Below are 24385 nucleotides of genomic sequence, written 5' to 3'. Positions count from 1 at the left end.
AGAGGAGTATGGTAAATCAAACCAAACAATGTAAAGCAAAATGACCAAGAAGCCGTCTTAGAGATTTGTTTCTGAACTGCATTCATACTCTCACCACAGAAGCAACTCTCCAGCATTCTGCCTTTCACTTAGAAAGCAGATTAACTCCTCCCCCGTCTACTATGATGTTTGGTCAAGTTCTTCACATTTTCTGTGTGCTTAGTGCTACTTTCCTTAAAATATCCTGCTATTCATTTTTCTGCCCCCACTGTACCCCATTGGCTGCTGTTGAATTACAGAACTAGACAGAACTTGGTTGACTTTGAGGTTGGATTATTGTATGTGTGTGACATTTATAGTGGTAATAATGTTTTGGAGACAGATTATAGGGTTGGATACAAAAAACCATGAACGGAAGGAATATAGCAACTGGCCTCTTTTGCAAACGCTTAAGAATTTGTGTAGTGCTATAATAGGTTCTGTAACAGATCTCATGTTTCTGCTTGTGCAGGAAATTGCAACTTTTCTCACACAAGGCACTAGTGTTAGCTACAAAACTTTTCCATAAGCAGAAGAGCTTTCTATGAGCAGAAGGGCATGTTTGGCTCCATCTCGTTGTTTATTTAGATTTTTTTTTTAAAAAAAAGTGCCCTGTTAATTATTTTAAAAATAATTATATTTTTAAAATTAAAAAGTGCTTTGTTTTACATCCTGCTAAGGCTGCCAAGTTTCATTTGAAAGGAGAGAGAGAAAAGACTCCAGGTGATCATACTTAGGGGGTCTAAAAACAGAATAAGAACACAATGAAGGAGCAACGGAGATAAGAGGAAAAGGAACTGCTTGTATGTGCCCATCTCTGCATCCTCTTGTTTTTCCTGCTAAGCTTATTTGGCTGATGCTACTAAGGCTTCCCTGTAAAAAGTATTGTTATTCTCAGGAAGACTTAGAGACATTAATTTATCTAAGCAAACCCCAGCTATGAATTGTATATCCTGTGAATACAACAGGCCAGTATAAACAGTCCTGCGACAATCTTTGTTGTCCCAAGTTTACTTTTTAAAACTGGAAATTGCTTTTTTTAAGGGCGTGTCTTGCTTACTTTGTAGAAATAGCAATTAGGGGCTGCAGTTGCACATAAACTAATACTTCATTCCCCACTTCAAAGCCATGAGTGGTAGATTGGAAAGATTTCTAAAGCATGATGTTTTTGTTTGTATTTTCCCCAGTTGATTGGGTAGAATTTGATAACAAAACAGGTTGTTTTGGCATTCAGCCCAAAGTATAGTTCTGTTTCTCTCTGTCCTCACATTGCTGAATGGTAGGACCAGTCCAAGACATTTTGCTTTCAGAGGCGAAGGACAAGATACCACTCTTAAGACCCATACCACTCTTAAGTTCAGACAGACTAGAATAGCAGCTGAATCTTATTTCAGTATTGGCAGCAGCGTAGTATTGTGTATGACACCTTTGGGCAGCTGACTAGCCTAGTGATGTGTGACAGGTAACACAGCCTACAAACATCCTCCAGCCAAAGGGAACCAGGAGGCTCAGGAGGAACAGCCTTGTGTCTGCCAATCCTGCCCCACATCCCCAGCATCTGCTGCCTGTGTCCCCTCATTCTTTCTAATGATAGGGCTGAATGGAAACATATCTATTTCACTTCATTTCAAATATTTCTACGCTGCTTTTCAGGTAGTCACCTCCCAACGTGGTATACAAATACAATAGACACTCAAGCAAGCAGGCTCTGCCTCTTAGATTGCTCGGTCATTAGAGCATGAGACTTTTAATCTAGGGGTCGTGGATTTGAGTCTCACGTTGGGTAAAAATATCCTGCATCGCAGAGGGTTGGACTAGATTACCCTTGGGTTCTTTTCCAACTCTACAATTTCATGATTCTATTAAATCCATAATATAAACACAACCTATCACAACATTTAAAGAATCAATTTAGCATCCTAAAAATATACAGACCAGCAAGACAACAAAGTGGCCATCTAGCTTATCCAACATATGACAGGTAAAATAATTCTTAACAGCTTCAATAAAAAGTGAGGTTTAAAGACCTTTTTAAAACTAGCAAGGAAAGGAGTTTCTCTGATCACAGTTAGGATGGAGTTCCATCACACAAGCTAAATAGCAGGGAGCCCAGTATGATGATGGTATAATTATTCACAGGATTCTCTGGGCTGAACTACAAATGATACCATCCCTGGCCATTGGCTGATGGGAATTGTAGCTCAAAATATCAGAAGGGCAGCAGGTTGCGGGAAAATGTTTGTTCATATATTTTCATCAGCCCGTGTTAGCTCTCATTGCACTATCTGGTGTAATAAATAAGAAACAGCCTTATTTATTTTTCCAAGCACTTTTCTTCAGAGGTGTATTGTCAAGAGACTTTAAATTTATACAATTTGAAAATGAATATTGGTTACCAGAGTAGTCGGGGATGGCTGGATAATTTTTACTGGTTTAAAGAATGGACTCTGAACTTGCACGAGTTTAAAAGCTGTTTTATTATATGGTGAAATACTGCAAATGGTGATTTTCCAATTTTAGAAAACTGGCATTATATTTCTTTAAAATTTTATACCCTGCTTTTCACCATAAAGGTCTCAAAGTAGCTTACAACAATAAAATGTAAAATATAAATTAAACCTACAAAATGTAAAACCTCAAGAATTTAGAATCTCAAAAATAAAAACATCTGAGAAGCAGAACTAGAGCTGTGGGTTCAAGTTCTCCATCTAACAGAGAAAGCCAGTATACCAGGTGTCTGAAACTCAGTAGGAATGGTGCCTGTTTATAACTTCCTGTGGTATGGAGTTCCATGAAGTTGACTGTAGAACAGAACACCGAAGACACGACTCTTCATTGACATAAGTTGTGATTTTGGCCCAAAGGGGAGCCACTATTAGTGCTCCACTCAATGATATCAAGTGATGGATTTGGATTGTACAGGGTAAAGGGTATCAAGTACTGCAGGCATGTCCAACTCCTAAGAGTCTGCGATCAACTCACAGTACAAAAAGAACAGCTGTGATCTGCCCATTGTCATTGCCAAGAGTTGTTGAGCTTTTTTTTGGGGGGGGGGCTAGGAGGTTGTTGAGCTTTTTTGGGAGAGATCTAAGATACCCCTGCTTGATGTACTGAAATTACATTTCTCTATTTAATTTAGGAGGAAATGTCCTATTTCAGATGTGTTTCTTACATAGAAATTGAATGAAAAATATCCACATTTAAGTTTAAACTAAAATGCATGCTGGCTTTATGCTGCCTTGCCCTTGTTTCGTTAGCAGTAACTTATAGTACAGTGCTCTAGTTGTCTACTCAGAAGCAAGTCCTGCTGAGTCCATTGGGGTCCCATGTTGTTGTGAAGATTACTAAGATAATGTATGGGAAGTCCTGGGAACCTAACATGCACTATATAAATGATAAGTGTTTATAATTCACATGTGACTCTTATCTTTCTCAGCAGCCATGCTAAACATTGTGTCACTGATTACATGAACTAACTGCCCTTTAACAGAAAACGTTCACTTCAGAAATGTGAAAGCTGCACTCTTCCTCTGCTCTCTTGAAATGCAAGGATAGCCTTGCACAAGCAGAATGGCAGATTTCAGCTGTTTAGTGTGTCTGGATAAAGTCAAATTGCTCAAAGGCATAGGTGATTTTGCAACGAAAGTGCATTTTTCACTTAACCTCTAGAAATGTTATTTCATGAAATTCTATAGAGCATGACACTAGCTTTTGAATTAATATTCTGTTGGATTTGGAGGTCTGGGTTCAAATCTATGAAATTCACTGGATGTCCTTAGGATAGGGTAGAAATCTATGTAAACAAAATAACAGGAGCTGAAGAGACTTTTATGTTATGTGTTATGGTTTCAGAAACTAGGAAAACAGAGACCTGAGGAAGTAATGTGCAAGCAACGTTTTGCTCCTGATCTGCTAAAACATAATTTACTGGATCAGTGTTATGTATGAACCAGGTTATGTCTGAATCAGCCTATAGTTAAAAATTAGGGGTGGCCACTTTTCAAACAAAATTTGGACAAATTACTCTGATCAGTCACAATGCATTTGGGCAGTTTGGCACCATTTTCAGGCCCAGAAACTAATTTATTTATTATTTCTAATTTTTTGTTTCATAAAATTTATGTATCACTTGTTTCAAAAAAACACAAAGCAGTTTACAAAGGACCATATACACAACTTGTAACTAGGCACATACTGTATCCTGTTCTATTTGCTGCAAAAGAATTCTTGTTTTAAGTCTATTTTGGGAGGGGTGTGCGACTGTTGTTGCCAGGAAAGGCCTCCGCAGGCACGTGTGCACCTGCACAATGCTGATGCCCCATGCATTTTGAATAAAAGCATAAAGAGGTTCAAAAACTCTTCTCTACCAATATTTGAATTTAACTGGGGTTGTAATGTGCCATCAATTACTTGTGGGGAGTGTTTGTAGTGAAACAGTGATGAACAGGTGATTGTCACACCTACCCACCTGTCAGACTTGGCCTTCAGGATGGGGACAGTTAAAGGTCTGGCTTACTGGACCTGAAAGGTTATTCACTTCTGTGTGGAACTGCATTTGTTCTGTCTTAGGAGAGGGAGAATGCAGTATAGTCGAAAGTGTGTTTGAGGTAATGTGAATGCTCTCAGAAAGCTCGGAGTCCCTGAGCATTTGGCAAGAACAGTTCCACAACAACAAATACCTGCTGTGCAGTAGGCTAGTTCTGATACCGACCTTCTAATATTGATTTCTAAGATGACAACATTTTATTTATTTCACACAGTTTATGTGCTCTTTATTGTAATTTAGCACCCAGTTTGACAGATTTGGTCATCTGCCTTTGTGCTCCTTCTGTGATCATAATTGCGAATGATAATTCTAGACATTTTTGAAGTAACAAAACTAGCTAGATGTTTATATAGCACAACAATGTGCACTTGCATGCAAGGCTATACTTGTATGTAAAAATAGTTTCGAACAACAATAATTGCTGCTCCAATTATTAATTGCAGCTTCAATAAGCGGACATCAGGAGACCCTTATTAGTGGTCCTTGTTACCTTTGGAGCTTTGTGATCAGTTTGCAGTGGTTTTGTGATTACATAGCATTTATTCAGTTAAATTTCTTATACATTTCTGCCAACAGAAACATGACAACTGAAAAGAGTTTAGTGGCAGAGGCTGAGACTCCCAAGCAGCAGCCGCCAAAAGAGGAGGAGGTAGCTGCTGAAACAGGAACACAGGAAGCTTTCTTGGAGAAAGCACCTGAGGGGGATAATCAGTCAAAGAAGAAGCTAAAAGCATCCAATGGTGACACGCCTACACGAGAGGACCAGAGCAAGAACAAAGAGCGCACTTCTGAAAGTCGGGGCCTGTCACGCCTGTTTTCATCATTCCTCAAGAGGCCCAAATCCCAGGTCTCTGAGGAAGAAGGTAACGAGGCAGAAACAAAGGATCTTGGTGAAGGAGGCCAGGAAGAGACAGACCTCGATCTCAATGAGGAGATTCTGCTGAAAGCCCCAATAGCAGCTCCTGAACCTGAGCTCAGGACTGACCCATCTTTAGATCTTCACTCATTGAGCAGTGCAGAAACACAGGTAAATATGACACAAACTAGTTTTCTGTCTCCCGTTGTTCGGTCCCAGCTCCTGCCCATCTAGCAGCTCGAAAGCACGTCAAGTGCAAGTAGATAAATAGGTACCACTCTGGTGGGAAGGTGAATGGTGTTTCCATGTGCTACTCTGGTTTGCCAGAAGTGGCTTAGTCATGCTGGCCACATGACCCGGAAGCTGTCTGCAGACAAACGCCAGCTCCCTCGGCCTATAGAGCAAGATGAGCGCCTCAACCCCAGAGTTGTCCATAACTGGACCTAATGGTCAGGGGTACCTTTACCTTTAACTTGATTAATAGACATTCAAGAACATGCTGACGTGTGCAGCCTGCTCGTACACTTGTGACTTTAATAAGTAAATGTCACTAGAACTGCAGCCTCAGAGTTGTATCCAGCTAAGTTCTACTTGAAGTAAATCCATTGAAATTAATGAACCCAAGTTAGTCATGTTCATTAATTTCAGTGGGTCTATCTAATATGGCTAATGTTAGATACAATCTTTAGTATCTAATTGGTAAGAGGTTTAATCTATTGGAAATTGTAATACGTTCCAAAGATTAAGATAAGCACTTCAGCAGGCTCTAGTTTATATAATTATTTATTTTGTTAGATTTATATACCACTTAATCAAAAATCTCAAAACAGCTTCATAAAAGAAAATTTATACAACATTACCTATATAACCAACTTTTGACATTTTATGCTCTTTCCCAGTTTCCAATAATATGTATGAATTTCAAAAATATAAAAAGCATTAAAGAAGCTTTTGAAGGCTTGCAAAACAACAACCCCAGTCCTCCAAACCATGGTCTGGAGGCTTGTGAATATCCTGTAGACCTTTATGCACCTTCTTCCCCTATTGTATGCTAATAACCCCTAACATCTCTTGGTTTTCTCTAACGTATATGAATTGTCAAACTGTGGCTAGAATTGTCTCCAATCCTTTAAATTGTGGTTGCAAATTAAAACATGGAAGCAAGGTGCTAACTATAGTTTGCTAGTTTTGGAAGTCATGGCCATGTACAGTATGCTTAGAGAAAACTATGGCTTATGAACCTAGCTTGTCCCCCACTAAAACAGAAAGACTAAAGTACTAAAATGGAAGCAGAACCTTCTCAGTTTCTCCTTGTGGCTATGCCCTATTTTTTTCTATGGGTTGTAAACATTTATGTTTTTCTCAGAATAGACCCACTTTTGTGTTTTGGTTCAAAATTGCTAACTTTTATCCATTAATTTCAGCCTGCTCAGGAAGATAGGAGAGAAGATCAAGATCAAGATCCAGAAAATAAAGATCTTGAAATTAAGGAAGAAGGAGAGCAGGGGGAGCAGGTGGACGAAAAAAAGGAGAATACCAAGGTGAAAGCAGACAAAGACTTAAAAGGTTCTCAGAAAACAGCCAGAAGGCCCAGAAACAACATGCACTGCAAGATTATTTTGCTGGATGACACAATTTTTGAGTGTTCCCTGGATGTAAGCATATCTTTATCTATTTTTATTATTAAAAAGAAAAACGATTTTTAACACTGTCAAAATATATTAATATAGTTTAAAGAATACAATATGCAGTTTTAATATAAATTGCTTAGTAATGTCTAGAAGACGGTAATAGTAGCAGTATTTTGTTTAGACTTTTGGCCCACTTGATTTGAGGAAATTATCAGGAATATTACCACCACTACTACTACTACTACTACTAACAATAATACAATTTTACAGAGTGAAATTGAAAGGGTTCAAGTGTCAAATGCATCACAGTCTCTCCTTTTCCATAAGATGATCTCAGGTTCCCTAGTTAAATCTCAGGGCAGATACGTATCTTGGCTGGGTTTTCATGACTGCTTGAGCAAAACAGTTACCTTAAATGATCCTGTATAATTAGGTCAGTTCATCCATGTACAACACTAATGATACTATTACTATTGCATAAGATTAGCTTCTGCCTGCTAATACAACAGTGGCTTTACGTGAGTGTGGTGTTTATAAACTTTAGATCTTCATCCTGTGTGCAGAGCGTAGAAGGGGGTTTCGCTTCTTGCAATGATGTAGAAGCTACTGGACATGCTGCTGCATGTGGTAAGGAGCCATAGTTCAGCAGTAGAACACATGCTAACCTTGCATAAGGTCCTATGTTCACTCTCCAGCGTCTTTGAGTAAAGGAACCCAGTTTGAAATCCTGGAGAACTTTTCTTAACCAAAATAGACAATGTTCTGATAGTATAAAGCAGCTATTTAGAGTATTTTTAATGGGGTCTGTTAGCTGAGGGCAAGGCATTGTTGGAGCATAGAAATTCAAGCCTTGGCAAACAAAGAATGTTGCTTTGCTGATTTATGTGTTTGGGGCTTCAGGGGACATTATTGGTGTGGCCAAACACACACGTACAAACTTATAGCGAACTGCTGGTTAGATTAAACAGGCTGTTTATTCACCTGCCTGTTACCTGGTTAAGTTGAATTACTCCCTCACCACAAACTTGCATCTTACTTTCCACCATATCAAATAAATAAAGGGGTTTGGGGACCTTCTACTTTCTAAGAGAAGAGCTGACTAGTCAAACAGAACAGACGTTACGAGGGGACCATTAGGTTCTCGATTCTGTTTTGCTTTTATAAGGCAAGTAAGTATGTGTACATTTGCAGGAGATACTCATTAGTGCTTCATTCCCTTCCCACCAACCATTCAAAACCAGAAGCAAGACTAGTTAGGGAGGAAAGGCTTCCTTTACTCCTTCATTTGCATCACTACAGTATCCCTGGTTTGGGGAGCCTGCATTTCCTAAAGTAATGTTCCTAAAATGGAAGGAATTTCCTAGATATTTTCCTGAGCGGCATGAGGTCTCTTTTCTGCCAAAATATCCTTTCTCTCTTTGCATCCAAGTGAGCCATCTTAATGAAACAATCTAAAAGTGATCAGTGTTCATTTTAAGGGCTAATGATGTTCAAGTCAACACCTAAGGAAGGTAGACATACTGTATACAATAACTTTGTGGATGTGAATATTAGAATGCACAAAACGAAAGTGAGCACATATGACAGATTTGTGTTCATGTGCAGAAACATGCCAAAGGGCAGGATCTTCTTAAGAAAGTATGTGATCACCTCAATCTTTTGGAAGAAGACTACTTTGGACTGGCCATCTGGGATACCCCAAGCTCCAAGGTAAGTAGAATGCAAAAACAGAGAGTTGACCTGCTTAGGATTGTATGTTAAAGCATTTAATTAAAGAAGGAATTGTATTGGGAAAACAGAAATAAAACTTTGAAATGCATATTGAAAAGAAAGGTAATACCTACTTCTCTAGTCTGACTTCATACTGATGGAAGTTTGCACAAGCTAGCTTTAACACTGAAAGGTGCTAAAATATGCAGAAACCACATAATGCTCCACACATAAAGGATATTCTCGACAGTCAGTACCGTGGACAGCATCTCTCTCCAACTGTTTTGGAAATGCCTCTGCAGGGCAAAGCTGTATTTGAAGTGGGAGGAGAGACATCTTTTGTGGAGGCATTCTACATTGTTCATTCTTATCCATTTAAGCCTGTGCTGTAGAATTTAATGTCACTTGGAGATTTTCATCCAATCAGTGCTGAAAGATGGCATTAAAACTAGACGCCCCATTGTGTTGCAAATAGAGTAGGAAATATTATGGTTAAGACGTAGATGACTCTTTAAACAGAATATTCTGGGCTGTCCAAGAGACACACAGACCATAGATAGACTCTTGGAAGAGAGCACCTATAGTTGAAGATGGTTGTATTATGACTAATCAAAATGTCTTTTCATGGCAGTCTTGGATCAATTTATGTATATCACCACAGATCTAATAAGTACAAATAAAGGAATTATAGGACCCATTTACTTTACCTGTGAGCTTGATGTTGCTGGCAAAATGTAGAAGTCTGCAGGTGGATCTTAGATTGATTCCTGCACTTGAAGTGAACACTGAGAACAACACCTCTTACTTCCATTCTCTCCATGCCCCTTTGTCAATGACAGAAGGCATATATTCATGGGTAGTTCTTGTTGGTCATTTGAACAAATACGGGAATTGTAGGCAGGTATGCAACAGCTGCATGTGCAACTCTAATGAGCTTAAAGTATGTATGTATATAGTACTGTGTGCAGCAATAACATCTTTTGTTCTTGCATGTGAGAAATAATTTATTTCCAAGAAAGGGATTTTTTCCCCACACTGTGATCCAGAGAGCAAAAGTTAATAGTTTATCTTTGAAGCACTGGAAGAGTTTCTGTAGAACTTAATGCTTTCCTGTAAGAGAGCATTATTTCCCACTGATTCCTGACATAATAAAAGGATAAATGTATCATTAATTACCCAGACTCCTCATTGTCTTTTTGATTAAGTCAGACAGAATGAGTTTTATGAATGCATGATTGCATTCAGAGACTGTACGGCCGTGTTTGGATTTTTTTTTTTTTTAAATTGCTGTGCAAAGCCAACAGTTGCAGCATAAGCATTTGCATGTTCTAAAAAAAATTGCCTGGCTTGCAAAATTGCAGATCCACAACAGTTAATATGAATGGCCTTTGTACTCAGTTGTGTGGATTCTGTAACACTTCAATCAATTAGAATAATGGCAAAGTACTTCATATTAAACCTAACCATAACTGTACCAATTACATTTAGAGTAAAATGTTGTGGGCTAAGAAAGATGAGCTTAAGGGATAAGTAGGCTATTCTTTCACCTCACTAGACCTGATTTCTAAATCCTGCTTAAGTCACGTGAAAATGAAACAGGTAACCTCATTCTAGTTTCTGTACACAGTACTGGATTATTGTACTGCCTGGTATCAAGAGCCAAAGTGCTATTATCAAAATGTAAATGCTTAGCAGTTTTGAGTAACTGATTTGCAGAGGCTAAATTCTTTATAATAATAACAATTGGGAAGTCATTCCAACTGAACTCAGTAAGACTAAATTCTGATCAGGCATTTATAGGATTGCACTATGTATTCACTATATTTACACTATTTGAACAAACTACAGTATAGGCAGAAGTGTTTTCTAAAGACAGCAAGGCTGCATCCTACATAATGCTAAGCCAAACTATGACTTAGCATGAATGCACTGGCTCCCAGGGATCACACCCATTTTGCTTCTCACTGTTCCACCTCCCCTTGGTGTAGCAGTTAAACCGTGTTTTGGCTTATTGTGTAGTCTGAGCACAGATTTATGGTATAAGATCTCTCAGTCATAAGCTGTGGCCAAGGTTTTACAGGGACATGTAAAAGTATGACCCAAATAAATAAACAGTCCACCGAACCGCCATATTATGTTGTAATCACAAAATCAAGGCTTTTTTTTTTAATGGTGACCAGAAAAGCACTTGAAGTAGCATAAACTTTGCAGCTGACAAATTGGCTACTTCGACACATAGTAGTAAACCACAGTTAATGGTTTACCATGAATATGCAAATGGTTCCTGCTTTGATCTCTTCCCACCCCCATCTCTCTCTCTCTCTTTCTCTTTTCTCTCTCTTTCTCTCCCCCCCCCCCCAAGTTAACTAGCAGAAGCAAAAATATCACAAGTGCTGTATCACAAGCACTACATCACAAGCGCTACATCTGAACCAGGGATTGTGATTTGTTTCACTCCAAACCAACCAAGGTCCGAAGCCAAGGTTTCGTCTTGACTTGCTAATGATAGTTTGTTTTAATGATACAAACCTTGATTCCTGGTTTGGATGCAACACTAAGCCAAGAGTCATAGTTGTTGCTCCTGAGCACCGGCAAGGAGCAAAATGGGAGCGGTCTGTGTGTTCATGATAAACCATTAACCATGGCTTTGTATGCAGACACCGTGTGGAAATAACTGGTTCCTAAAAGATATTTCGAGTTAAGGGTTTTTTTTTAATGACACTTTCCAGAAGCAATTACAGCTGCATGGATGTTCATTTTCCTAATTACTAACTTGCCTAATGCTGTAGTATGGCAGAAATAACTTTGAACTCACATTCTGTCAGTAAGCTGTTTAAGTGAGGCAAATTCAGAGAACTTTGAACCACTTGGAGCCCCACCAAGCATCTTGTAAGAGATTATTTATATATGTCAATCTTCAAGATTACTGTATGAGTTCATATTAGTGAAATATTATGGTTGTGAGCCAGGAAGACCAGATGTGCACCCAGTTCCAGTTGCCAGCCATAGAATAGTAATCTTAGTGACTGAACTGGGAACTTCCAAATGCTGCCAATGGAAAGATAGCTTTGTTTTTCTTCCTAGGGAGGCCTGCTGGGCAACATCTTAACTACGTTTTCTTTGCCAAGTAAATAGGTTTTATTTTGTAAGGTTTGGGTTCCGCTGGTTCTTAATTTGTCACTTTTTATTATTGCCAGGGGGTGATTTAGGCTAGTTTTTATTCATCAAAAGCATAGGTATGTCTATGTTTTCATGGACTAGAGCTCTGTGTCTTTTATGTAATGAGTTTTTCAAATACTATATAATAACTCAATGTGAAGCAAAAATGGCACCATCCATTTCACTGGTAATTGTCCGGATTGCTACAGATGGTGGTGGTTGGGGAGTTTAATCCTTTCTTCTCCTGCTTGTGGTCCTGATAGAACCACTCCTCTGAAGTTGTATTTGTATCTGGAGGAAATTTTCCTTTGGTGGCAATGAAAAATTTCCTGCCAATGCACATAGCAATTTCAGAGGAGAGGGTTTTTTTGGTTTTTTTGTTCATGACTACAGCATGGAAAAAAAGGATTAGATTATCCTCCCCGCCTGCTACAATCCCAATAATCATCAATCCCCAAGTAGCTTTGAATAACCATTTTAAAAAAACATGCATGTTAATTGCAAACCCACATTTAATGTTTGTTGTAGTCTGGCTGTCAGAGAAGAATTAACTGTGCCTAAATAAAACAATGGCTGCTTGTCCATAGTTAAATGCCTAATCTATTGATTATGTCAGTGCCCCCAAAGATCAAATTTTAATTAATCCTATATGCAGTGTTTTTGCAATCTAAGATAACCCAATTGGCATCCAATGATGGTTGCTACTTAACTCAGTGACAGTACATTTTCAGGCCATATTCTTTGCAACTGTTGTCAGACTGCATATGACTAATTGCTACTGTTTTCTTGCAGACATGGTTGGATGCTGCCAAAGAGATAAAAAAACAAGTTCATGGTAAGTGGCTCAAGTCTGTTTTTTATAAAAGAAATGGTAGATATTTATAGCCTTGGCATGCAATCAAAAGAAGCACTCAGCATTGCTGGAGTTCATGTAAGGGTGATAGAATAGATCAGGACAAATTTAAACAGAGTGCAAGTCCTCTGTTTTCCATATTATGTAGTTTTTCTTTTAATAAAACTGTTGCTTTTCTGCAGGAGGACAGTTTGTATAGGTTATGTTTTTTAAAGTAGGAATTGTTTAAATTTAGAATATAGCAACATCATTGAAAATTAAGGGTGGACTTGCAAGTCACTTCTGGTTAAAACACCCATTGTCAACACAGCTTGCATCCAGCACCAAATTTGAACAGTGCCAAATGAAAGCCACTGCTGCAAAGGAAAAATCAGGTGTGCACTCCCTACATTTGATGTCTCGTGAGTGATAGCTGGGTGTGGTCCACCCAATATGGCCTGATGGGCTAAACTGAGAGGTTTGGTAGGCCTGATTAGATATGTAGGCTGGATACCCACCACTGATTTAACTTTTCTTTATCTTGGGATGATAAATCTGCTCCAGTTCCCAAGTCCTGCTCCAGTTCCCAACTCCAAGTCCCTCGTCACCTGGAGGTCCCAGCCGCGTCATAGATCCAGCCAGCCAATCTGCTGGTGGGGGGGGGGGCTTCATCGAGCTCCCCCTACTGGTGGTTGAGCCTTACAGGACTCCCTGCGTGACAGGCAGGAGTCAGATATAGTCCGATCAATTCCAGTGCCTAAGCCAATACCGCTCACATTCTGTAACCAATAAAGTTGTGGCCTAAATTTGCCCAATAACATTAACCTAATATCTGTGTCCTTGTGTCTCATTCATCAACGAGGGGGTGGCCTTGGGGTCTCGACACGCAAACTTGCTGCGTTTGTTTTTGTTTACAATCATAGGGTAGTGTACTGAAATGAAGCAAATACAAATTTAATAAAAACTTTACCAAATTATAGCTGGTACATAAAAAATCATAATGTAGTACAGCAGGGGAAAAGTTGTCAAATTAATCTAAACCACTGTTAAAAATTTCACAGAAGAGATTCATATTTACTTGCGTCAGTGTGGAACGAGTTCCATTTATGTGGAGGAGCCCACTACTGAAAAGCCCTCATGGTTATGGGCCAGGATCTACTAGAGCAGGGGTTATCAACCTCTTTGGGTCCATGTGTACATTTGCAAACTGGATAAACTGTTATGAGCAACACACACATACACACTGCAACTAAGCAACTATTCTATTGGCTACAATAGAATGTTTCTTTCAAGACTTATTTCAGCAGGGGGAGGAAAACCTATGGGTGCCAAGGGAGTTCTGCAGGTGTGTCTGTAGGTACCATGTTGGTGACCCCTGCACTAGAGGAACACATAGAATGGTCTTACACTGAGTCAGACCATTAGTCCACCTAGCTCATCTAGCTTTTGTCTATGCCAACTGGCAGTGGCTCATCAAGATTTCAGAAGGGAGTCTTTCCCAGTCCTACCTGGAGATCCCAAGGATGTCAGGGAACCATTGCTTTGTTGAAGGTGAGACATACCAGTGGGACTGTGTTCCTAATGTCATATTCATTGTGTTTATTTTTATCTCATGATATCTATATTGCGTATTTAATATTACTTGAAAGCAATATTATAAAGGGAAACTCACAACAAATCTGGTTTTAATTGCAGGAGGCCCATGGAATTTCACTTTCAATGTCAAGTTCTATCCTCCGGATCCAGCACAGCTGACAGAGGACATAACAAGGTCTGTAGTGCTCTTAGGAAAGCTAACAATCAAGAAATGTTGTAATTTAGGAAAGTGTAATGGGAGGCAGGATATAATTGTGACAAATAATGAATGAAATTATAAGATAAAACAACTGATAAATACTCATCAGGATTCAAAGAGCTGTGTGCTTAGTTCCAGAAGCCAAAGGACTCTAAAACTTGCATTTCTGTTTGACAAGCTATGTTATGACGCATGACAAACAGCTTTGGAAAAGAGAGGTGTTTGAAAAGCTGTTTGTGATACGCTGTTTTTGAATATTTATTATTTATTTAGTTCATAAAATATTTATACACTACTTGATTGTAAAAAACCCCTCAAAATTTCTTATGAAAGATAAAACAGTAAAATCAGTAAAAAAATTACAACCCTGTGTATATGTATGTAGAACTAATGACAGGGAATCCCAAATTCAAAGAGTTATTACATTGCTTGTCAACTTAGTAACATGACTGACTTAATGTCTGGTAATAAGGGAACTCAGTGGAGCATTTTAGAGAACTTGGAAATAGATTGGGTCCCTGTAAAAGTAATACCTTCTTTAAAAAACAAACTCCATTCTTTATACTAGCTTACAAACCCATTCATACTTCCAACTTTTAAAAAATTGGGAAAACTGGCCTGTAAAAAGGCAGTTGTGAGCATGAGAAATTTAAGACTGTAAACCTCTTTAAGCTCTAAACATGCAATGAACAATGGATGGTATCCAGTCTTTCACATGAGTGCTGGAAAGAACAGGTGCTCAGTGGCATACCTCTGACTGCACTGTTGGATCTGCAGGTCCATGTCCCATGCTAGGGAAAGTATCTCTGGATCTTGCACTTTCCGGTTGATGGCGTGGTGGCTAAAAGGTAGCAGGAGGAGGCTGAGTGGCTTGGCGGCTTGGCTGCAGAACTCAAGAGGGTTCCCTCTCCAGGTGTGATCTCCTCTACCAGATGTAACCAGGATTCATTGGGAACCTCTTAGACAGGAGTAATTTGTGTACAAGGGCCAGCCCAGACCCGAGAGGCTAGTTTCATTGCTAGGAGGCACAATTGCAGAGCAACAGTCAGGGACCTGAAGAATCCATCAACCCCTGGGAAAAGAATATGGTGCTGACTGCCCTGCACACCTAGTGTCCGCTCCATTTGTACACCCAGAGGCTTCTGTATCCCATCTTCCATTTTATTGGATATAGGATCTTGCTCATTATACAGGTCCAGTGTTATTTTCTTGTTGAGGAACTTATTTTATTTTTCTGCTATCAGTCAGTTGTAAATAACAGGAGAAAAGAGACTGAGTGTTATGCTATGTAGTGATAACCAAGTGCCTGTTCCAGATTGTGTAGTATGAGCATCCTCACCTGATCGTTGTTGTCTATGTTAAATACAGACAAACAATACTTTATTCATGTGGGTTCTCTGTCCATATGGCCTGGTACAATTTGCAGTCATATGAAAGTAGGGGTAGACTGTTCCAAGCGAGAAGCACACTAACATATTTCTAATGAAGAACACTGTTGTGGTGCTAGCCAGCACCAACATCCACTGTTTTGTCATCAGAATTTGAATTCCCCATTCTGAGGCTTTCTTTTCCTCCTTTGTAGGTACTATTTGTGTCTCCAGCTAAGAAAAGACATTCTCAGTGGACGGCTTCCTTGCTCCTTTGCTACATTAGCTTTGCTGGGTTCTTACACAATCCAGTCAGAACTAGGAGACTTTGACCCAGATCTTCATAGCCCAGATTATGTCAGTGAATTTAAGCTGGCCCCAAATCAGACAAAGGAACTGGAAGACAAGGTCATGGAACTACATAAGACCTATAGGTAATTTTAAATTTAGCATTTTTGTATGACTTTTTAATGTTTACATTGTTATTAGCTTCATTTTATTGATGCTTATGATACATATTGTAAACCTCCCTGGGATTTTGGATCAATGACGGGCTGAATAGAAATTGAAATAATAAAATTAATATGCTAAAAAGAAATTTCATATAACCTTAAAGGGAAATAGGATCTATGCAAAAGAAAACTGTGAATAGGGGTGCAAAAATCCAGGTCCCCAGTAACAATTGGTACCCCAGAAACTAAGCCTGATGACTAGCATTGAGACTGCTGCAGGGGTCAGGAAGCAGATTTTTCTTCATTTGTTTCTTGTAAGTCGGGGATCATCAGTATGGTGACCTCCTGACATTGTTGGACAGCAACTCCCACCATTCCTGACCATTGGCCATGCTGGCAGCAACATCTGGAGGGGGCCATATTGGCTTTTCCTGTTCTAAGTTGCATGCACCAAAAAAAATAAAATTAAAATAAGATAAAGTTGAAGAACGTGCAAGTGTGAAGACATGTACAAGTATTTGAAACCTGTTCTGTGAAGTAGCTTCCGACATTTGCAAAATACTTTCAAGGCCTTCAAACATGCCCCCCCCCCAATTGGAGATTATCTTTTGTCCAAAACATTTCATGTGTGAAGCATCCCTTAATTGTGCTACTGTTGGGAATTATTCAAACCCCTGTGTATGGATCTTCAATTGGACTTATGTTTAATTAACATAAAAAAATGACATGGAACTTTGCACTGGGTGTGATTTAAGACTCATTTCTAAGCATCTTTGATACTTGAGCTTGGTAAAAAATATTTTATAACAATACTTGTTACAGTTACCCTGAAGTGTATTTTGAAACTCTTTTCAGTAATAGATTGTGGCTCAATTCTCAATGCACCATATGGCTGGAAGAGACGTCTCATACTGTTAGGAATAACTTCTATAAATACTCCAGTCCTTCTGTTCCATGAATACACAGCAAGACTAGAAAGGAGGTGGGAGGTTTAAACATTTAAACAAAGCATCTGTGAAGCGCTGTCTTGCTGTACCACTGAGATGAGGTTTGTTAGTAAAGTTCAAGACAGAAAACAGCCTCATATTGAGCATAAGTTCACATAACTCCATATTTACTTGTCCCTAGCATGTCTTTTCCCTTAAGTGATTTCATATGCCCTTGCTTTTAATTTTCAAGAGCTGCAGCTTAGTTCTAAGCCTGGTTACTCAAGAAACTGGCACTGTGTTAAGTGACGTTCACTCCCAGGAAGCCATGCATAAGTTTGTAACCTTAACTGATTTGTTGATTTATTACTTTTTTTTACTCCCCAACTGTTCTAGTGTTTTTATTGTACACATATCTGAGATACATTTTTCTGGTACCTTTTGGCCATATGTTTCTGTCTTCTTTAGTTTGTCTAGTTTAATTTGTTAACCACATTCTTGCAAGCTAATCTCTTTTGGAGAATCTGTAGCAAATAGATAATTCCTAGGATGTTGTACAACAACAACAATAATAATTATTATTTTAGAAAGTTACCATTCTAGTGCTAAAGAACTCACTGAAGGGTTAAAAAAACAAGAGATTTGCAGGATCCATTCTTTTTTTTCTTTTGATAAATGCATGTACTGTAGTATCTGCTATTGATTTATTTTTTTAAAACCACCCTGCGAAATAAGCAAATAGTGGGCTTGCTATATCATTTCCATTATATTTCTGTAGATGTATGACTCCTGCTCAAGCTGATCTGGAATTTCTTGAGAATGCCAAAAAGCTGTCTATGTATGGAGTTGATCTTCATCACGCCAAGGTAGAAGAAAATACTTGTTTCATATCATAATATTTTTACTTTTAATGTGCAAAGCCCTTGGTTTTCAGCTTCTCCCTCCTACTCTATACCGTGTGTAGGGAGGGTTCTTGGTTTTTATCATGCTCCAGCAGGTGCCCCTCAGGGTCTAGGATCCCACCCAGAGAAGTATAAGTCTTCTCCCAAGATATTCACAAAGGAGAGCTGGGATGATGTTCCAGCAGTGTCCAAAACAAGCAAAGGACCATACTGTAATCCATAGACAAAGGCAGGTAACAGTCCCAGGTCAAATCCATCCAGGCAAGGATACAACACAGCAGGCAGAGGAGACAAGGTCCTGGTTCAAGAAGCCAGAGACCTATGTTGTTTCCAAGTCAAATGGACAGTGGCCTCCTGGACCACAGCTGTTGTTTCCAATCTTGCTTGCTCTCAGTGAGTCCTCTATTCTAGATCCATAGACACATGCTGTGTTGTTACTCTTCAACCTGGACTTGGACCTTTTGGCACTGGCATTCTCAAGGGCTGGGGGTGGGATTTTACTTCCTCCTCTGACAACACTGATGGTTCTTCAGCAAATCTCCCTCTGGAGATTCCTTCCAGGTGATCCTCAGCACTTGTTCCAATGGATCTTGCCTCCTCCCCTATATCTTTGATGTATGTATAGGGTGTTGGGTTTGTTCTCTGAGAACTGTCTGTATGGTACTGGTTCATGGCTAGGCATGACAGTTTTGGATTATTGCAACAGAGGTTGAAGCCAAGGAATTCCTCATGTCATCTAGTTAATCTAATCATACTTGGAATGGGTTTACAGCCTAAAATGTGGTGTCCGCCCTACAGATGACAGAGTTCATACCTCATTCAGAAATAACATTCTTGACCATTTAAAAATGGTTGCTATGTATTTGATGTTTACAACCACATAGTAACCAAATCAGTATATCTTTCAATTTATAGATAAGGGTCTGTTGGATACTTTGGGGTGAATTCATTCCTATGGAATCTGCTGTCACATTTCATTCTGTAGTGTATCTGAGTGACTGTCCCACAAAGACATAAGCTGCAATCCTGTACACGCTTAGGAGTAAGTTCCATTAAACTGAATGGGGCTTACTTCTGAGTAGACATGTATTTGATTGCTAGCCTGTACACCCTCATTGTTCTCTACCCAAAGGAGGGAGTTTCATTAGAACCCATCATTGCTCTAAAATCTCTTGGATTCTGCAGGAGATGTTCCATCATACCCAGTTGCTTTGAGTTTGTGAGACCTGCTATAGGGCATGGAGCATATTAAATGAATTTTATTGGCCTGTGTGTATTATGCTGCTAGATAAAGTTTTTTTAAAATTGGTTTTTTATAGTTGATTGTGCATTGAGTAGCCTTTGGTTCAGAAAGGTGAGTTGTATTTTCTGAAAAGATCTAAATTTGTCACTGTGTGGCAGAATAATCTTAATGAGATGGTCAATAAAAACTCGACTGGAAAGATTTTTAGTATTGATGCTTTTGTACTGAGCCAATCATTAAATAATCAGAGCACAACTGTGACTGCTGGGTGTCCTAGTATCCTAGTTTCTTTAAAAAAATTAGCTTGTCCGGGGGTGGAAGTTTTTCACTCATCTATTCTATTTCCACTTGAATCTTTCTATTTTTGTGAGTAGAAAAGTCAGTTCCTGGTAGTGTGTATATATAGCCTAAGTACAATTTTCTTTCTACCCTAGGACTTATAAATAAACTTGCTCATGGCCTTTTTGTCATTGCTCTTCCGTCTGGGACAGTGATTCTCAGTGACAGGACCTACAGAGGTCCCCCTGATAATCAATTGTTTGAAGATAATGCAGTACAGGACATTTAGGGAGGAGCGTTTTTCACATAGGAGGTAGTGGAAAGAGTTGTCATGTCTGCAAATACATGTTGGGAGGAATGCTTAAGCAGTTAGTGATTTCTGGCTGTTGAATGTTTGAAAAGTGGGGAGACAGATTCAGTAGCATCATAAAAATCAAGTAACAGAAGATCTCACTACGAATTCTGGGGCCCGAGAAATGAGTAAGGGGCATAGAGGGCGAGTGCTTTGAATGCTGAAAAGTTGGATTTGCCAACTGTGTGAAGTGTGTTCTGAACTCTGCTTTTGTAGGACTTGGAAGGTGTAGATATTACTTTGGGAGTCTGCTCCAGTGGCCTTCTTGTGTACAAGGATAAATTGAGAATCAACCGTTTCCCTTGGCCCAAAGTGTTGAAGATTTCCTACAAGCGCAGCAGCTTTTTTATCAAAATTCGACCTGGCGAGGTAAGCTATGGAGTCATATACTATTTTCATTCCTTTTTTAAAAATCTAACTTCTGTCTAAGAAAAATATTGACAGAGCAGATGAACTGTTCTGCAGATTGTCCAAATTGTATTGCAGTGGACAGAGGTCTAACATGATAGTTTTCTGGCTTGATACTTACAATGCACTTTATGTGAGGCTGTCCTCAAACTTACTCTGTACTGTTGCTCTCTACAGCATGAACAATATGAAAGTACAATTGGATTCAAGCTTCCTAGTTATCGGGCAGCTAAGAAGCTGTGGAAAGTTTGTGTTGAGCATCATACATTTTTCAGGTATGTTTCTTTCCCCCCATCCAATATGACAAATGGTGTGTGTGTGTGTGTGTGTGTGTGTGTGTATGTGTAAAAGCTGTAAGTTTTTATTCCAGTTGTTGGTATACATTGCCAGGAGTTGGGAAGGAAGCCTCTAATTTGCACAGGAAAACAGGAACATAAGAAGCTGCCTTACACCTAGTCAAACCCTTGGTCCATCTAGCTCAGTATTGTCTACACTGACTGGCAGCAGCTCTCCAGGGTTCTAGGCAAGAGTCTTTCTTAGCCCTACCTGGACATTCTGGGGACCTTCTGTACACAAAGCAATGATCTGCCACTGAGCTAAGGCCATTAATCTGCAAATGCATAATAGTAATAATAATAATAATAATAATAATAATAATAAATAAATAAATAAATAATTTATACCCTGCCCATCTGGCTGAGTTTCCCCAGCCACTCTGGGCGGCTTCCAATCAAGTGTTAAAAACAATACAGCATTAAATATTAAAAACCTCCCTAAACAGGGCTGCCTTCAGATGTCTTTTAAAGAGAAGATAGCTGCTTATTTCCTTCCCATCTGAAGGGAGGGCGTTCCACAGGGCGGGTGCCACTACCGAGAAGGCCCTCTGTCTGGTTCCCTGTAACCTCACTTCTCACAATGAGGGAACCACCAGAAGGCCCTCGGCGCTGGATCTCAGTGTCTGGGCTGAACGATGGGGGTGGAGACGCTAATAAAATGTAGGTAGTCAACTTTTACCATAGAAAGAATGAAGAAATGAGAATGTGGTAATAGGAATGAGTGCTCATAAAGGGATTTAATTAACTGAGGACCAATGTGGTACAGTAGGGTGGATGAACCAGGGATACCTGGGTTCAGAGCTCCACATGACATTCTCAGAACCATCTTGGATGAGTCACTGTCTTCATTCAATGTAATGCTAAGATTATAGGAAGCTGCGTTATACAGAAGCAGACTATTGATTTACCTTCCTCAGTAGGTTCCCCTGGGTTTCAGGTAGCAGTTCCTCCTAGCCCTTCTGCATGCAAAACATCTGCTCTACTGCTGAGCTGTGGCCTTTCCCCATGGCTTGCTACCCTAAGTGCAGCTGTTTATTTTTCTCATATGTGTGAATGGTACTCATATGTGGGGAAAATATAGGGGGAGCACTTGGTGACACCATTGGGGTTGTGATGGCCACCATGATCTAACTCATACAATTTAAGTTCCTATGGGTTTATCTTATGCAAATAATTGCCACCATGCTGGATCTTATTTGACTCGTCATTATTGGTTTATTGGTTGGAGATGAGTAATGTGGAAATATTCACATGCATTTTAGGCTAACATCCACTGAAGCAATTCCCAAGAGCAGGTTCCTGGTACTGGGTTCTAAATTCCGATACAGTGGTCGGACACAGGCACAGACAAGACAAGCTAGTGCCCTGATTGATAGACCTGCACCACAGTTTGAACGGACAGCAAGTAAACGGGCCTCTAGAAGTCTTGATGGCGGTGAGTATCTAAACTTCCCTGCTTTGCTATAGGGACCCCCTTATACCAGTCTTAATTTGTAGATTTTCTGTTTACAGATTCTGCTCAGAGCTTCGGTTTAATTTGGTTTTCAGATGCTCATATTCGTTTAAAGGTTTTTTCTTTATCAAGTGGTGTTTTCTTTTAAAAATTATTAAATTAATTTGTTCTACAAGGTTGTCCATGGTATATGCCCTAGGGGAAGAAAGAATGTAGAACTCAGTAACTTATACACAGTTCTTACCACATCCTGAACACATGGGTGCCACTGCAACTCCATGCCTTCTCTGTTGGGAAATGTGAGGAGCCGGTTTCTAAGAGCATTGATGCTGGTGTGAGAAGTCACAACATAGGCTCTTCACATTTGGTCCAAGGTTACATGGGACAAGGCATGATTGGGATTGTAATGAATCCCAAGCTGATGAGATAATGTAAGAACTGGACTCTAAAATTCTGAACGTTCATAAAGGTAGCTTTTATACTATCCCCCCAAATTAAATGGTGTGCCTTTGAATGCACCCTGTTAATTCTAACTAACAGCTGTACAATTTGAGATAAAATTGTAAACTATTTTGGAATGAGGCAAAATTCCACTTTCCATCATTGCCCTGCTGAAACTCAAATTGAAGAACCAACAACAAAGAATAAGAGCAAACAATAATTATATCCAGACTAAAATCTACAATGTTCTCTTTATATATACTATATCCTGAATATTCTGTAACATGTACACAATTTCTTCAGCTAAACGTGGCTCTCAAAAAATAGAGTTCAAACCCGTAGAGGAGGAGAAGCAGGAGGATGTGGTGTTGGTTGGGGTTCCGGAATCAGAACCTGTGGAACAAATTCGAGAGAAGCCAGGTATCGCTGTGGGTAGCTCTGATTCTCTCTCTCTTCTTGCCTCTGCGGTGCCTTTTCTATCCTTTCATGAGCTGAGACATCTTATCTGAATCTGAAATGCTTCGTATGTTCTGGCACCCGTTTTTCCCCCTTCAAAGAAATAAAACAATGTCTTAACTGGTCAGAACACAGTTGGCCACTTCTGTACTTCACTCCGTAAAAGCCCTTGCATCAGCAGTAGCATAGATTTCAGAGGGCTGGCAAAAGTGCTTTGCACTTTGAATTAATTGTCAGGTGACTGAAATATAAATATTTGCTCATGCTGTATCAAATTACAACATAATGGAATAGAAAGAAAAGAACTTGAGATGGAGCTGTCTCCCCCCACTCCTGCCCCTCACCACCCCACATCTGAATTCTCAGATTGAGAGCTTTGTAATTGCTGTGCTGGAAAATAATAGATTTGCAACCCTAAAATTGTATTCAAACTCTCCCAGGTGTATAGGACACACTTGCTTCTTTCAGTTGTTTCAGAATTAATGTTAATGAGGCCTTAAGTTTCTTACGAAAACTTAAGTGTGTCTCTAAAGACATATAAATTTTCATAATACTTTCCCCAAAAACTGATACTTAGAAACTGCATAGCTTCTCATCTAATATACATTTGCATTTGCTATGTTAGCTGAGCACATTTCTGTCGTAATGAAAAGACTCTTACAATGGGTCTTGAACTAGTTTTCAGTTTGGCTTCTTCACACTAACCTTTCATGTTATTCTGTTATATTCTTATCAACAGGATCTAGTCAGAGCATTCTGCTTATTGGTATTGGGAGCTCCTTTTTAGCTTTATACAAATGAAGCAGGGTTTATCACTGTACATTTCTTTCTGCATGAATTCATTTTAGAAATCTAGTGGGGTTTTTTTATTATTTGAGCACTGGAGAATCATTTCTTGCGCACAATATTAACATTGCATCCTATAAGGCTGAACAAAAGTACTTGAGAGATGTGGCCTCTTACAGAACAACATCTTAGCTGATACAAAAGCATGCTCTTTGTACTTATTTTAGTGTGCAGGTGGTGGAGTTGTGATGGGGATCTAACTTCTTAAGTGACTTTAGACAAACTGTATTCTCTTCAGATGTGTGCCTCTGTTGTAGATAAGAACAATATAACTATAATGATTGTACCACTAATACACTAAATTCTTCATATAGGTAAAAAAAAATTTTTAATTTCTGCCTGTTAGCTGACTATTGGACTTTCGCATTTTAGAGGGAG

The 24385-nt window shown here is 39.2% G+C and overlaps 1 protein-coding gene across 36 annotated transcripts in view; it reads left to right on the top strand.

The window, feature by feature from the left end:
• Positions 1 to 24385, top strand: part of EPB41 (erythrocyte membrane protein band 4.1) — a 106126-nt gene that overhangs the window by 33246 nt on the left and 48495 nt on the right. For 30 of the 36 annotated variants that reach the window (XM_082231512.1, XM_082231514.1, XM_082231515.1 and 27 more), the window contains 11 exons: positions 5141 to 5591; positions 6845 to 7075; positions 8657 to 8761; positions 12713 to 12755; positions 14448 to 14523; positions 16130 to 16348; positions 18071 to 18158; positions 20285 to 20437; positions 20654 to 20751; positions 22074 to 22246; positions 23009 to 23125. In XM_082231512.1, the coding sequence (XP_082087638.1) occupies positions 5145 to 5591; positions 6845 to 7075; positions 8657 to 8761; positions 12713 to 12755; positions 14448 to 14523; positions 16130 to 16348; positions 18071 to 18158; positions 20285 to 20437; positions 20654 to 20751; positions 22074 to 22246; positions 23009 to 23125 (1750 nt within the window). In that variant the 5' untranslated portion in view covers positions 5141 to 5144. Of the gene's footprint in view, positions 1 to 5140; positions 5592 to 6844; positions 7076 to 8656; positions 8762 to 12712; positions 12756 to 14447; positions 14524 to 16129; positions 16349 to 18070; positions 18159 to 20284; positions 20438 to 20653; positions 20752 to 22073; positions 22247 to 23008; positions 23126 to 24385 lie in introns of those variants that run through there. The other 6 variants (XM_082231496.1, XM_082231495.1, XM_082231489.1 and 3 more) reach the window with 1 other exon arrangement.

This window comes from Podarcis vaucheri (assembly GCF_965113315.1).
Source record: "Podarcis vaucheri genome assembly, chromosome: 7".
Lineage (NCBI taxonomy): Eukaryota > Metazoa > Chordata > Lepidosauria > Squamata > Lacertidae > Podarcis > Podarcis vaucheri.
The sequence above is the reverse complement of the archived record's forward strand: the minus strand, read 5'-3'. Positions and strand labels throughout refer to the sequence as shown.